The sequence below is a fragment of the Medicago truncatula genome, chromosome 4 (genome assembly GCF_003473485.1).
Source record: "Medicago truncatula cultivar Jemalong A17 chromosome 4, MtrunA17r5.0-ANR, whole genome shotgun sequence".
Lineage (NCBI taxonomy): Eukaryota > Viridiplantae > Streptophyta > Magnoliopsida > Fabales > Fabaceae > Medicago > Medicago truncatula.
The window spans coordinates 36,014,787-36,029,526 of NC_053045.1; the positions used below are offsets into that span (position 1 = coordinate 36,014,787).

Consider the following 14,740-nt stretch of genomic DNA (forward strand, 5'->3'; position numbering starts at 1 on the left):
TTGAACACTTTATAAGTGAGAGAACCCATAAACTTATTGCTTTAAGGTTTTAGGTAAGAGTGTGGCGTCTCTCTCACTTATGCGGTTGCTCTGGTCTGGATGTGGATGGTCCCCCTTGAACAGAACGTTAGCTTTCCAAGTGGTAAGTTTACTTCTCACTTATCCAAGGTAAAAGAGAAAGATTGGTTGTAAATTCATTGGTGAAGCATAGTCACACCTAGATAAATACCCAAGTATTAATAAGGCCAATGCTATAAGAATGAGTCTTCTCGGTAGACATACGCTGCCTATAGTATACCATAGTCCATAGTGCTTGCAAACAAATGTCGCACATCGAAAGTATTTGTGAAATATAGAGAAGAAGTTATCTATAAAAGCAGCAAAGTTTTATGGAGGAAGGTCAACTTGTATCATTTATTGATTGCAATAAGCATTACAAGATAATTTGATTAGGCTGCTTAGCCAAAAATGCTATCAATTCTAACATGGGAAGATGGACTTGGTGCTGATATAATTCCCACATTAACAAAAAATGCCCCACAATATTTTAACACTACGTTTACTTTTATGTTTTTATTCTATGATTTAATTAATTGATTCTAACATAACATGTAAGTTATAATTTTTTTGTAACACCAGCAAAGACATGTACTGTTTCACTCCAGGCATACAAGTGAACATTCTAATACAAAAAGACAGTAAAATTCCTTTGTAGAAAACGTTGGAATGTAACAAGTAAAACATTTGTTGATTCAGTATGTTATGCTTAATCTATACAAACTACACTCATGCAACACTGTAAAAAAAAAAAAGTACAAAACCCCCCATAAAAGATAAAAAAAGGGGTGCTATGGATTCCTCCCCCCCCAGTATATATTAAATCAATGGAATCCTCTGGTACCTCTTGATTGATAAAGTTCCAACCTACTTTTGGCTTCTGGTAAAATTGCTTCAATTTTTTTTTCTGCCATTATATGTGTTTGCTTTGTGCACCACTCAAGTACTATTAACACCTCCTCTTGTCCAAGAGTCTCATTTTTAGGAACATGTAGCGCAACGAAACACAAAAGAAGCAACGAAGGAATTTGCACCATTTGTTCCCCAAAGTAAACTAGTTGAATGAGATGCTTAGCACCACCTGCTTCTATAATAGCATTGCAATGAGTCTCATGTAGATAGTTATCAGTCTCAGCAAATTTGATGAGAGCTTTTGATGCTTCCGTAGAAATCACCGGTTCTGTTTCATCGAGCAACTTCACCAATGGCGCAATGAATCTTGTTTCAGTTGCTCTAAAAGTCCTTGCTAAGTTACCAATAGCTTTAACACAAGGTATGAGCAAATCCTCGGAGTCACCTTTTTCAACAACTTTGAGAAACTGTTCCACCACAGCTTTTGCAGCAGGGGCAGTTGGTTTGAAAGCAGAACGTCTCAATTCTGCATGTTCTGCTGCCACAGATGTTATTTCCATCAAAGCCATTGCTGAATAATGTTGCACATCATCAGTACCCTTTTCCAACAAAACCGCAAAACACAAAAGAGCTCTTGATTCTGTAATTGTATGACAAATAGTAACATTTCTTCTACACAATTGCCATAAAGCTCTAGCTGCCATTGCTTTCATTTGTGCCTTTGTTTCAGGATCTTCAAATTCTCTCCCTTTGATACTCGTCCCCGCTATAGATACATTGTGGTTATTGTGGCTGTGGCTGTTGATGTTGATGTTGTGCTTTTCAACATCGTTGGCATTATCTTCTTTAGAATCCTTACTATTATTTCCCTTTATGGCTATTGTGTTAGAGATGACATTATGCATTTGGTTAGATGTTTGATTAGTACCTGGGTGAGCAACAAGCTTATAATCTTCATGAGCACCTTTGCTATTATCGCTTCTGTTAGGGACATTGGTGTTGGTGTTGCTAGCCATAACAAGAGAATGTAAGGAGGACATGTTTTGTTTGTTGGTAATAGAATACTTACTATGTTCTTGAATGGTTTCAAAAGCAAGATGACTAACAAGCAAACGAATAGCATTATTCTGAGCAAAATGATCTTGACATTTTGGATGATGTGCTGCAAGTTCTGAAATAGCCCAAGCAACAACTATTTGAACCTTCATGTGACCATCTTTGAGTACTTTCGCAAAAACCGAACAAACACCACAATTCACAATATGTTCAACACTTTCTGGATCTCTACCAAGTAATCCAATTGCTCTTGCAGCGTTTTCTTGTCCATCAAGTCTTCCTTCTTTAAGAAGTTTAAGAAGAGGTGGAACACCACCTTCTTCTATAATTAGTTTTCCGTAACGATCATTGTCACGTGCCAATGAAACCAATGAAGCTGCAGCATCAGAACGTTCATCTATTGAACAACCAGAAAGCAAAATTGCAACTTGTTCCCAAATGAGACAGAGAATTGGTTCATTAGCTGCTATAGGAGGAAGACCAAGATATTCATCATCGCGTTCTTCTGCAGAAGCCGAGACTCTTAACAACCATTGAATATCTCCAAGGGAATTTTCTAACTGCATTGAGGTTTTGCGAAAGGCGGTGGTGGGAATGATGGTGAAGAGACGTTTTATGCCGTTTACACGACATTTCATGACTAATCCAAGGGCTTTGTCGAGGACTTGTTCTGTGTCATCGATGATTCGTCTTGTGGGACGTTCATATAGGTCATTGCTATTCCTTGCAGCTTGTCGAAGAAGGCCTGCGAGTTTTTCTGTTTTGGTTTTTAATTCTAGACATTCTTGTTTGAAATTTTGTGCCTCGTCCGCTGATTTAGATACCTGGTCAGCCATTTGTATCGGCCGAGCCAGGATCTCCTTCACGATGCTCGACATGGTGGCGGTGATACGTTGTTATTGTTGTTGTCTTTTGTTTATGCAAACTTTTAGTATTGAGGGAAGCAATGTAATGTGTAAATGTTTTGTTGTATGTGGGGCCAAGGAGGTTCTGGCTGTGGGCGGTGGTGGGAATGTGTATGCATTCTACATGGGAGTGGTGGTGAGGAGCAGGGTGGTGGTGGTGGCGGCGGCAGGGGAGAGTGAAAGGAAATTATGAGGGAATGGTTTAACAGAATTTTCTCCAAGTTTTGTGTTGAAAAAAATGAGTCATAGAGTTGTTTTGGTTATGTATAGAGGAGGTAGAATTGGTTGGTCCAAAAACGTTGGTGAAAGCAATACACGCACGTACCTTCGGAGGAGACTCGCGTATCATGGATATAGTTTTTAATTATTTCTTTGATTGAAGATTAAAAAGACAAATAAATAAATATATTGAAAAATTATTTAAGCATAAGATGTGTATATAATTGAAAGATGCAATCTATTATATATATATGAGTTTGCTAACTTAAACCAACAAAAAAAAAAACATGAATGTCCAAGTTAGCAAAAGTACATATTTTATGGCAAATTCTATGGTGCACCCAACAATTTGAGTGTATTGGTACACCAAATCCTTAAATTAATAGTTAAATGAGTTACTTTTTGTAGAAAAAAAAATATTTTCTATCACCTATAATTATAATAACTAAATCTTATTTACCAAAAACGTCAACACAATAAAATTTGATTTTTCTGAATTCCTATTACTCATAATAGAGAATTTTGATTATTTTTTCTAATAAAATGTAGAAAATTTAGTATGATTTTTCTAAAAAATAAAATGATGTTTTTTCTTATAAAATGATATTTTCTAAAATATATATTTCAACAAAAACCTATTTCTTTCATAAAAAAATGATAGTTAATTTATAAAAATGTAAGCGAGAGTACCGGTACACCTTAATTTGTGGGTGTACCGTAGAAGTTCCCATTTTTATTTGGACAAAAATATCATTCATCTTTATTATTTAAATATCATTCATCTTTTTTAGTGAAAGACAATAATTTTGATTGGTGTCACTCAAGTGGATAAATTCTCCTTTTGTTAACGGATAAAAATATAAGAGTGGGAGCAACATTATAATTTGAAGATAAGGGGGAATGAATAATATAAATTTAGGAATTTTCTTTTAGGGAAAAAATAAGTTTATTAGAAATTAAAAGATGTTGATGGCTAGGTAAAATTAAGGAGTTGAGTAGAGAGACAATGCATAAAAATTGTAAAATAAGTGGGATCATGTAACATATGACACAAAAAACAGACAGTAAAAGGTTACGGGTCATGCTAACCTAGACTACATATATTAATTATTTAAAGATTTAAATATATGTTTTTTCCTTATAAACGTGATTGGAAGGGAGTATACCCTAAGGACATATGTTAAGGTTTCCATAAATAGCAAATATTTATTGAGAAAAATTAAATTTCAACTTTTTAAGAAATAAATTGGAACAATTTCTAAGATAATGTGCACTAAAAGTTATTAATATAGTATACAAGAAAATTGTTATTAATTTATTGATTTTGTGGTTGCCTTGCAAGACCTCTTTGTAATAAAAAAAAATAAAAAAAATTGTGGTGAATTTGAAAAGTTAACGAAGTTTCTTAAAAAAAAAGTTAACGAAGTATTAATAAAAAAAAAAGAGTAATAAGCTATCAATAAATTTTTTTAGAAAACACTTTTTAATTTTAACCTTTTCTTTTTCTTTTTTTAAGTGTTATTTTGCAAGATAAATTCTTTTTCTTCAAACTTCACAGACGTTTTCTTGCAAAATTCGCCGCCTCCGCCAAATATTTTCTTTTATCTTTTATCTTTTATCTTCTACTCAACCTCTTCTTCCTCTTTCTTCGATCTCTACACATTTGTATTGGTTCATCGATTCGCCGATTTCCACGAATTATAATGGAATTTGTGCAAACCAATTCACATAATTAACGCGAACCAATAAGCACGTACAATTCACGGTTCACATCATGTCAATAGAATTATATGCTTATGTTTTTTTTACCAATTTCATCAAACTCGCATTCAATCCAAACATACACTTAAAAGGAAATAGTGAAATTTTTACCAATTAGAAATGAATCAAATGGGTTTGTGTCAAAGTGAAACTTCAATTACAACATATATACGGTCACATGTTCTTGCTTATTCAACATAAATTTTGATGATGATAATATGGATATGTTAATATACATGACTGAATTTTCAATGAGTTTGGAATAATTGGACATGATAATATGTGAAACCAATGCATTGAAAAATTTGTTAGGAGAGTTTACTAACACCTGCTGTACCATTGACTACGAGAGAGACACAAAAAATTGTGAAAGTTTTGCTAACAACTTATAAACTTGAATGAAACAAGCAGTAGTTCTAACTTCTAATTATTCTACAATGAGCTCACATCCATTCTTAACTTCCAAATTTTGCAGCATTGCAGCCATTGCATCGGAGGGTTTCCGAACACAGACTTTTCTTAAGGTAGTCAAAGACCACAATTCACTTGGCAAGCTATCAAACTTATCACAGTGATGAATAACAAGGATTTGAAGGCGTGACATCGAACCATTGGCTAATTTCCAGTTTCGAACAGGCAAATTTCCCATCTGAAACTCCTTCAATTGTGGGAACCCATCTTCAATACAATTAATATCAAACAGTGAATCTGAAGGCCAAAAATCTAAAAACCAATTGTCTCCTGTTAAGATCAAAATTTGGAGTTTGGTAAGATTTCCAATAGCATTTATCCCGTCATCATTCAAGCAACTAATGCATGACAATGTTAACTTGGTGATATTAGGAGGAAACATGGCCACACAAGTAAAAAGGTCGAGGGCATTCCTAATTTTTAGTATACTTAGGTGTCGCAAATGTTTCAGACTTTGTAACACTTCCTCGGCCTTACAATTGATCTCCCATCGCGAGTGTGGCCAATCTTTCACCTGAAAGTAGATTTCTAGCTTATTCAAATGCCTCAAATGTTGTAGGCTTATCAACATTTTGGGCACATCGCCCTTAAAGTTTGAGGAGATTTGCAAGCATAATTTTCTTAGTTTGGGGAAACTTCCTTTCTCTATGAGATATGTTGTTCTTTTATCGAGTACAATGGAAGAGATGGTTTGCAGATTCCACATAGCATCCCCATTTGATTCCGAACAATCACCACGTAGCTTGATAGGACCACAAGTATACAAATGTCTTATATGCTTGAGCTTTGTTATTCCACAGGGGAAAGAAATTGTGGTGACTCTGATTGAAGGTCCTAAGTATAATGTTTGTAGATTTTGAAGGCTGCAAATAGAATCCGGAACACTTCTAATATAATGCGAGTCTATTCTTAAGTACCTCAAGTGGACAAAATTTCCTAAGTTTGAAGGAATCTTAAAACAATACTTTCCATCGAGATCCAACACACGAACCAATTTGAAGCCTTTGGTAAGCCATTTCCACTCGTCGCTATACACAAAGCAATTCGGGTCAGAGCAAAACAAAGAACGAACACATGAATGATCGTTGGTGCTTGAAGAAACATAGTGAGACATGGTGGAATGGACCGACAATCTGCGAGGTTTTGTAGGGATTAAAATATTGCTATCTGTACAAATTTGAAAGATTTTGTCCTCTTTGCTCTCTAATATGCAGAGATCTCTAAGAAGATCATGGATGCGACATGTTTTTACTCCTCCACTATCCTTCACTTGTGCTACTTGGATCAAACTACGATCAATGAGCTCATACAAGTAGTCTTCAGCAACATCATTTGGATCTCTATTTCCCGTTTCTTGAATAAATCCCTCAGCAACCCATAGTTGCAACAATTGCCTTACACATATTTCATAATCTTCAGGAAATATCCCTAGATACAGAAAGCATGGTTTCAATCTTGAAGGCAAGTCGTTGAAACTGAGTTTAAGTACTATATCCTTGACTTGAGTCTCGTCTCGAGTAAGATACCAATTGACATGACCCAGCAGTTTCGACCATTCCCTGTGTGACTTTTCCTTATTTGCCAAAAGCCCTGCCAACACCAAGATTGAGAGTGGCAAACCGCCACAACTTTTAACTATTTGTTTACCTAAAGATTCAAGATCACAAGGGTACTTTTCTCCTCTAAACACTTTTTTGGAGAAGAGCTCCCAACTGTGTTCTTCAGTGAGAAATTGAAGACAATAAGGAGGATCTCGGCCAGTATGCGAGGCAACTTCTTTCAAACGACTAGTTATCAATATTCTGCTTCCTCTGTTTCCATCAGGAAAAGCATCTTTTACCTCATCCCAATCTTGTATTTTCCACAAGTCATCAAGAACCAGCAAATACTTTTTCCACTTGAAGCATTCCCAAACTTTTTTCTTCAGCTCATCATTACTTAAGCTAGAGATGTCTTGAGAATTATTCACACCTTCCTTGTGCTTCTTTTTACCCTTCTTTTTGATGTTGCTGCTGCTGCTTCTACAATCATTATTAATATGGTTGGGCATCAAATTTTGAAGAAGTCCAAGCAAAAGTTCTCGTGATCTACACTCATTTGAAACGTAAACCCATGCACGGCAATCGAAGTGGTTCTTCACCTCTTCACTGTTGTAGATCTTTCTTGCAAGGGTTGTCTTCCCCAATCCACCCATACCAATGATTGAAACAACTTTGAGACGCGGTGAAGAGGAATCATCCACTATGAGTCTATTGATGACTACCTCAGACTCATGGACAAAGCCAACTACATTTTCCTCCTCGACGTTTCTTCTTAATCTGTGCAGTGATTGTATCCTCTCTTCCTCTTCTCTTGCTGACGATGATTGATCACTGCTTTCTTGATAGTATTTGATCCTGTTTTCGTGTATCTCGTTTAGTGTTGTTTTGATCTTGTCAATTTTCTCTGCTACGTCGTGAAGCAACTTTGCATGGTCGACGCTGTGAAGCATTCTTCCCAGCATGTTTCTCTTCTTGTACATGGCAATGTTGGCGATGAATGTGTCGATGACATCCTCAGCTACATGAGCGACATCTCTGATCTGACTCAGAACCTTTTGCTCTATTTCTTTGTTGTTGTTCCTGTTCCCTCTAGAGGAAGTTTTCAGGTATGCGTTTATGATTTCGAGTTCGTTGCGGAGGGATATGATTCTGTCTTGCACTCCACACAGCAAATTAGCTTCGTGTTGCAACAATTGTGATAAATGTTCCAAAAGGAACGCTACCACGCTATCTGCCATATGTGTAAGAGGAAAAATGATGTTTTGGTGATTGTTTACAATTCTGTTCTGTCTCATTTTAAGGAAAACAAAGCTGTTATATAACATCCTATGAGTGTGTGTTTTGTACATAGTGTGAAATCAGGAAATAGTAAGGAAAGTGTGAAGAAAATTGCACCTCAATAATTCACGAAGACTTGGGTCCAGACTTTGGTTAAAGTAGAGACTCATGTTGATTTCTAGCTACTAGGAAACAACAATAAAGTTCACCATCCACTTAATTATCTCATCAATACTTTTTAGTTTTTTTAATTAATATGTCTTTATCAGTGAAGTTTCCTTTGCTTTTCTGATACATGGTGACACTGCAGTGCAAAAGTAAAACTAAGACAGGGACTAATTTGTCTTCCGTATGATAATGTGAGGAACTAATTTAGTATTGTTTTTTGTCATGAACTGAATTGGCCCACAAGAAAATTGTGAGGGACTTAAATGGAACATATGATATGAAGGAACATAATCATGAATTATAGTATTATATCAAAGAAGAGGAGGAGGAGCGGAAGAAGAAGTGTTCTTTACATAGAGTCTAGTATTGACAATGTTGTCGCCCGCATAATAGAGTCTAGTATTGATAACTTGTTATAAAATTAACCAAGTTACAAGTATGTGAATGATCACATTAACACAAGATGTAAATGCATTAACCATTCAGTAATGGAAGTTCTAGATTCTTGTAAAAAAATGTTGAAGGCGTAGAGGAAATGGACATCCATGTTACAATTATTCATAACAATACAAATATAGTCCTCCGGATTCTCATCCTAAAATTATCAGATATGTTATTTGTATAACTGAAATTTGACAGCTTTTGCATAAACATTAGCAAAAAAAAAAAAACCATGCAAAATCCGAGACATAACGAGTTAAAAAGTTGTTTTTGGTTGAATAAATGTTTGTTTGTTTCTGTCTAAATTTTGTTATACAAGCAAATGGTTATGTTGTGATATTACTGTTGTACATTGCGAGGTACCAACATTTACGTTAGTCCGTTTCATGTTTCTTTTCGTATATGAAAATCTGATTTCTTCACGACTGAATTCTATCCGGTGTAGATATGCCTCGGGGTGTTCGTGGGTGGGTCTGGATTCTATTTGGCTAAACCCAAGATCCGAACTATATAAGATACCCCGGTTTTGATGCGGTAAAAAGTCCATCCATTATATTAATGGGTAGGTTTGGACAAACCCACTAGTTATCGATTTGGTTTGGATTGGGTTGTGGGTTACCCGAATTATTTTTTTCATAAAAATTACTCAACTTTTTGTTTTCTTAAAAAAAAATTGTGTAACCTATTTCACTAATTTTAGCATTATAGAATAATAAGTTATAATATTAAATAACAAATTTCATCATAAAATACTTACAACAAACTAAAGTTGGATAACGTAAAATTGCTTTAACATCAAAATAATTAAAAAGTGCAAGATCATAATTTGCAATTATATCATGTTTTGATTTTCAATATAGAGGATATGTTGTGTCAATTTTAAAAATTAGACTTTAATTTTCAATATAGAGAGGATTTGTTGTGTCAATTTTTTAAATTAGACTTGATTTATAACCATTTTTTTTAAAGAAAGTTTATAACCAAAACCTTTGTTATTCTACTTCCTCCCTGTGAAAATAAAAATAAAAATATGAACATTATTGGGTAAGTGGGTTTATTGGGTCTGGGTATGGTTTTACCCAAAATCCGTAATTTTTTGTGGGTTTATCATTTTTAAAAACCATATTCACCCAATCACCCAACCCAACCCACTTTTTTGGTTTTTTTGGATGGATTTTACAGTTTTTTTAAGTTGACCCAACCCATAAACACCCCTAGATATGCCAATTCTACACTTCTAATTTTCAAGTTCTATCCGGTGTAGGTTGAATTTTAAATTAAAATAAATTAAGAAGAATACACAAATGTATAAGTCAACAAACTAAAGAACCAATAAACTCAATCATGGCACAACATAGGTATTACGAGAAAAAAAAATATTACTCAGAATGATATGGCACAACAGAGGTATTACACAGAGGAGAAAAAAATATTACTCAGATCGATTGTTGGTGTATAATGTATTTTGGCTAGTGTCCCTTTTATAGATATACAATTTTTTTTACGTTAGAGGTAGTACAATTTTTTTATGTTATGGAGTAAATGCATTTTATTCCAAATAATAATGGGTAATTACAATCATTTTAATGGATCCTTCAAAAAAAAATCATTTTAATGGAGATTTGAAATAATATGTCTTTCAAAAAAATATTTGATTGTAATCATGATATTTTTAAACTACCATTTATAGGCTCTTCAAAGTCAAATTATGTATATTTGATTGTAATGCAGATTTTAATTGATTAATTAGCCTATCATTATTTGCTCAAAAAAATTAGCCTATCATTAATTACCCTAACATTAATGTATATGATCCTAGAGATTGCCACATGTACTTGTGAATGAAAAAGGTTTCAATTGTTTATATTATAGATATAGATTATAGATATAGATTGTAGATGTAGATAGTGATAGAGATAGAGATGATTAATAAAGTATGCGTTTTGTCTATTTAAAGATGATATTCTATATTTACTTTTCAAATAGAAAAAGAATCAATTAAATTTAATTGCATTGAATTTTAAATTAATTCATGAAATATGTTTTTGGTGTGGTAAGAATCGTGTTTAATATCTACCAAAAAAAAAAAAAAGAATCGTGTTTAATAAGATTAAGCTCTATAAATTGTAAACAAAAAAAATGAGAGACAGGAGAGAGAGCGACCGGAGAGAGCTTCATCGCGAAGACCATTCACGGTGGCATTCGCGCCGGAGTTTTTCGCCGACTGAGAGATACATTGGGGGGGGATAGGGGTCCAGCCTGGGAGGCAGATATTGGGGGGGATAGGGGAGATTGGTCTGTAGTTAGGTCTCGGAAACGGAAAGCGACACAACCGGAGGATCGAGGACGGGACAGGTCAAGGGGTTCAGAGCGGTTTGGAGGCAGGGTTCAGAGCAAGGGTTTGGGACGTCAGGTATCTAGAACGGATGACCGGGATTATCACAGGAATTCATTCGCGCCAGCTAGGGTTTCCAACGTTTCCAATGGTTCACGTCTGCATGATCATGGTAGACTGGGTTCTTCACGTCGTGACACAGGCTCTTCAGCATTGGCTCTGTCTGATGATGGACTCAGTAATCTTAAAGCTACCTTCTACTTCACCAACATTCCTGATCGTTTGCCTCTGTTTCGGTTACGCAAATTTTTTGAGGTATGTGGAATTCTTTCGGATGTTTATTTAGCCAGACGTCTCAATGCAAGAGGACAGGTTTATGGTTTTGTTAGATTTTTGAATGTGAAAAATAGAGCCAAGTTAGGGGTAGCTTTGAATAACATTTGGATTGGTGATTACCGAGTTTGGGCTAGGGAAGCTAGGTTTGACAGATTTGCGGACTTTGACAAGGGAGTTAAGGTTGTTAGGAAGATGGATCGGATTGATGTGAAGGGGGGTGTGTCACAGCCGGTGGTGGTTACTTTGCGTAAGGGGATTCAGAATGTGAAGGTGAGGAAGGAGGCGGTGGAGAAGAAGTTAGATGAGGGAGAAAAAATAGTGCAGGTTGGTGTGATGGATGGTATAGAAGTACAGAAGGAGGAAAAAAATGAGTTGAAAATTATTAAAAAAGAAAAGAAGTGTGACGATGAGGGAGTAGTGGGGAAGGAGGAGAAGTTTAGGAAGACTGTGGCTGGTGGTTCGGTGTGGCAACCTAAGGAGAGGAAGGCAGAGGAGAGTGGCGGTGTAAAACAATTATGCTATTCCTCGAATCCGGAGGACTGTTTATGGGCGGCTGGGGGCATGGTGGCGAGAGTTGTGTCGGGTGATTCTTCTCTTTCATTACAACAACGGGTGGAAGATGCAGGTTTCGTGAATGTGGTGGTAACACCGTTGGGAAGTGACAGGGTGTTCCTTCATTGCTTAGGAGATGAGAATATTTGGAATGTGTTTAATGAGGCTATTCACTTTTTTGGGATGTTGTTTGGAGACTTGCATAAATGGTCGCCAGTCGAGGTTAATTATGAACGGGGAGCATGGTTAAGGGTCTATGGTACGCCAGTACATGCTTGGAATGAATTGTTTTTCAAACTATGTGTGTCGGGCTATGGAAGATTTATTCGGTCGGATTCTTGTACGGTGGATAAGGAACGCTTTGATTTTGCCCGTGTCCTTATTTCGACTTCTAGTTTGGACATTATTAATTCTTTGATTGAGGTCTCTATAGATGGTGTGTTACATGAGATCAAGTTGGTAGAAGAGTGGGGATGTTATCTAGGCGAGGATGTGTTTTTGTTGGACGACGAAAGGGTATCACCGCAGCATAGTTCTTTGAATTTTCGTGATTTGGATGGGGTGGAAAATTGTCAAGATGATATTGATGCATTGGTGGATGATCTTAATGTTGATTGGCAGCAAGGGTGTTCAGATCATGTAGCTTCTTTTCAAGCTGCAGCAAGCTGTTCCGTTAAAGACAGCAAGGCCGTGGTTGAGAAGCTAGAGCAGCTAGCTGAACAGCCTTTACAGCAGAAGCTAGGCGATGGAAACTTTGTTATTTCTAAGGTGAATCAGGTGTCTCATTCAAAGTCTTGTGGTGTCGGTTCAGGTGCAGGTAAAGGCAGCAAGAAACAAGTAGCGGTTTCTAGATCTTTTTCGAATTTTAAAAAGAAAAAGCAAGCGACGATAGCCCTTAAACACACTGCTGGTTTTATTAAAAGAATTTCTCGGCTTCCTTTGAAAGATAGAAAGAAAGTGTTAAAGGTCTTAAAGAAAAGGAACCGTAAGAAGTTTGCGAGATCTCAGGATTCTATACAGCTGTCTAATTCAAATTCCTCTAATGTCTCTGTTAATAAAGAATGGGAGCATTGGATTGTTCTTCATGATAAAAAGGAGAATGTAGCGGAGGATGTGAGGGATATAGGTAAGACGTTGGGTGTTAATGTTAAGGGTGATAGTAATATTGGTTTGAGTTTGTTAACCAAGGAGGGACGAAAAGAGTTGAGGGCGGTAAGAGGGAGCTTGATGGAGGCGGGTATGGAGGTGGACGGTGGGAGTGTTAAGGAGGGGCTGTAGGGTCGTTGGCGGTGGTGGGAGTGGGGGTGGTGGGTGGTGGAGATGAAGATAATCTCTTACAATGTTAGGGGGTTGGGTGGTTTTGAGAAAAGGGCGGAAGTGAGGCGTTTGGTGCAAGATAAAAAACCTTTTGTGGTGTGTTTGCAAGAATCTAAGTTGCGTACGGTTGACGGGTTTTCTATTCAGTCTTTGTGGGGTAGTGATTGCTGCGGGTATTCCTATCAAGCGTCTGTGGGTGCTTCTGGAGGGTTAATTTCTATGTGGGATCCTTCTGTTGTTGACATTTGGTGTACGATGAGTTTCCGTCATGTTTTGATTATTAAAGGGAAGCTTATCGCCACAGGTCAGGATTTTATTATTGCTAATGTTTATGCACCCTGCGATTCTAATGCGAAACAGGATTTATGGATGCGGTTGTCTAATTTTATTCATAATGTTGGCAATGCAAATATTTGTGTTTGTGGGGACTTTAATTCTGTTCGTTCGGAGGAGGAGAGGAGAGGTCGTAATGGGTTTCTTAGACACTCGGATGCAGATAACTTCAATAATTTTATTGAGGGTAGCTCTTTGTTAGACTTACCTATTTGTGGAAGATTATTCACTTGGTACCGCGGTGATGGTATTTCCATGAGCAGGATTGATCGGTTTCTTGTGTCAGTTCAGTGGTATGACTCGTGGCCTAATAGTATTCAAGTGGCTCTTCAGCGTGGTCTATCTGATCATGTCCCGCTTGTTCTTTATGTGGATGATTTGAACTGGGGCCCTCGACCCCTCCGTTTGTTGAAGTGCTGGTCTGAGTTTGATGGTTATGCAGATTTTGTTCGTGAAAAGTTAAATGCTTTTATGATAGATGGTTGGGGCGGCCATGTTTTAAAGATGAAGTTTAAAATGATTAAATCTTGTCTCAAGGATTGGCATCTTACACATTCTAAGAATATTGAAGGTAAGATAGCGGTTGCTAAAGATAGACTTTCTTTCCTTGATGCTAAAGGTGAGGAAGATGTTTTGTTGGAGGATGAGTCTCGGGAGCTTCGCGAGTTGTCGGTTGATTTACACTCTATGTCACGTATTTTTACTAGTATGAATTGGCAAAAGGCGAGGATGAGTTGGCTAAAGGAAGGTGATGCAAATTCAAAATTCTTTCATAATATGATGTCCAAAAGACAACGTAGAAATTCTTTACATGTCATAACTGTCAATGGGGCGATTGTGGAGGGGGTTCAGAATGTTCGAATGGCTGTCCATGATCATTTTGCTAGTTTATTTCGTGCTCGGGTTATCGAGCGACCGGATGTTCATGGCCTTAATTTTAGGAAGTTGTCTTATGGTCAAGCAGCTCACTTGGTGCGGCCCTTCTCGATGGATGAGATTAAACAGGCGGTTTGGGACTGTGATAGTTTTAAGAGTCCTGGACCAGATGGTATTAATATGGGGTTCATTAAAGATTTTTGGCTTGAGTTGAAAGATGATTTTCTGCGGTTTTTTGGGGA

General features: G+C 36.7%; 2 protein-coding genes across 2 annotated transcripts; both read right to left on the bottom strand.

Moving 5' to 3' along the window:
* Window positions 1-881: 881 nt before the first annotated feature.
* LOC25492795 (uncharacterized) lies at window positions 882-2,843 on the bottom strand. The gene has a single exon (XM_013601033.1). It carries the CDS (start codon window positions 2,841-2,843, stop codon window positions 882-884), a length of 1,962 nt encoding a protein of 653 aa, XP_013456487.1.
* A 2,288-nt stretch (window positions 2,844-5,131) lies between these two features.
* On the bottom strand, window positions 5,132-8,164 carry LOC25492796 (putative disease resistance RPP13-like protein 3). The gene has a single exon (XM_013601034.3). It carries the CDS (start codon window positions 8,155-8,157, stop codon window positions 5,278-5,280), a length of 2,880 nt encoding a protein of 959 aa, XP_013456488.2. The 5' UTR covers window positions 8,158-8,164; the 3' UTR covers window positions 5,132-5,277.
* Between the last annotated feature and the right edge of the window lie 6,576 nt (window positions 8,165-14,740).

Excerpts from the sequence above, each read along its gene's own strand:
- LOC25492795 (XM_013601033.1), bottom strand. The coding sequence starts at position 2,843 with ATGTCGAGCATCGTGAAGGAGATCCTGGCTCGGCCGATACAAATGGCT.
- LOC25492796 (XM_013601034.3), bottom strand. The coding sequence starts at position 8,157 with ATGAGACAGAACAGAATTGTAAACAATCACCAAAACATCATTTTTCCT.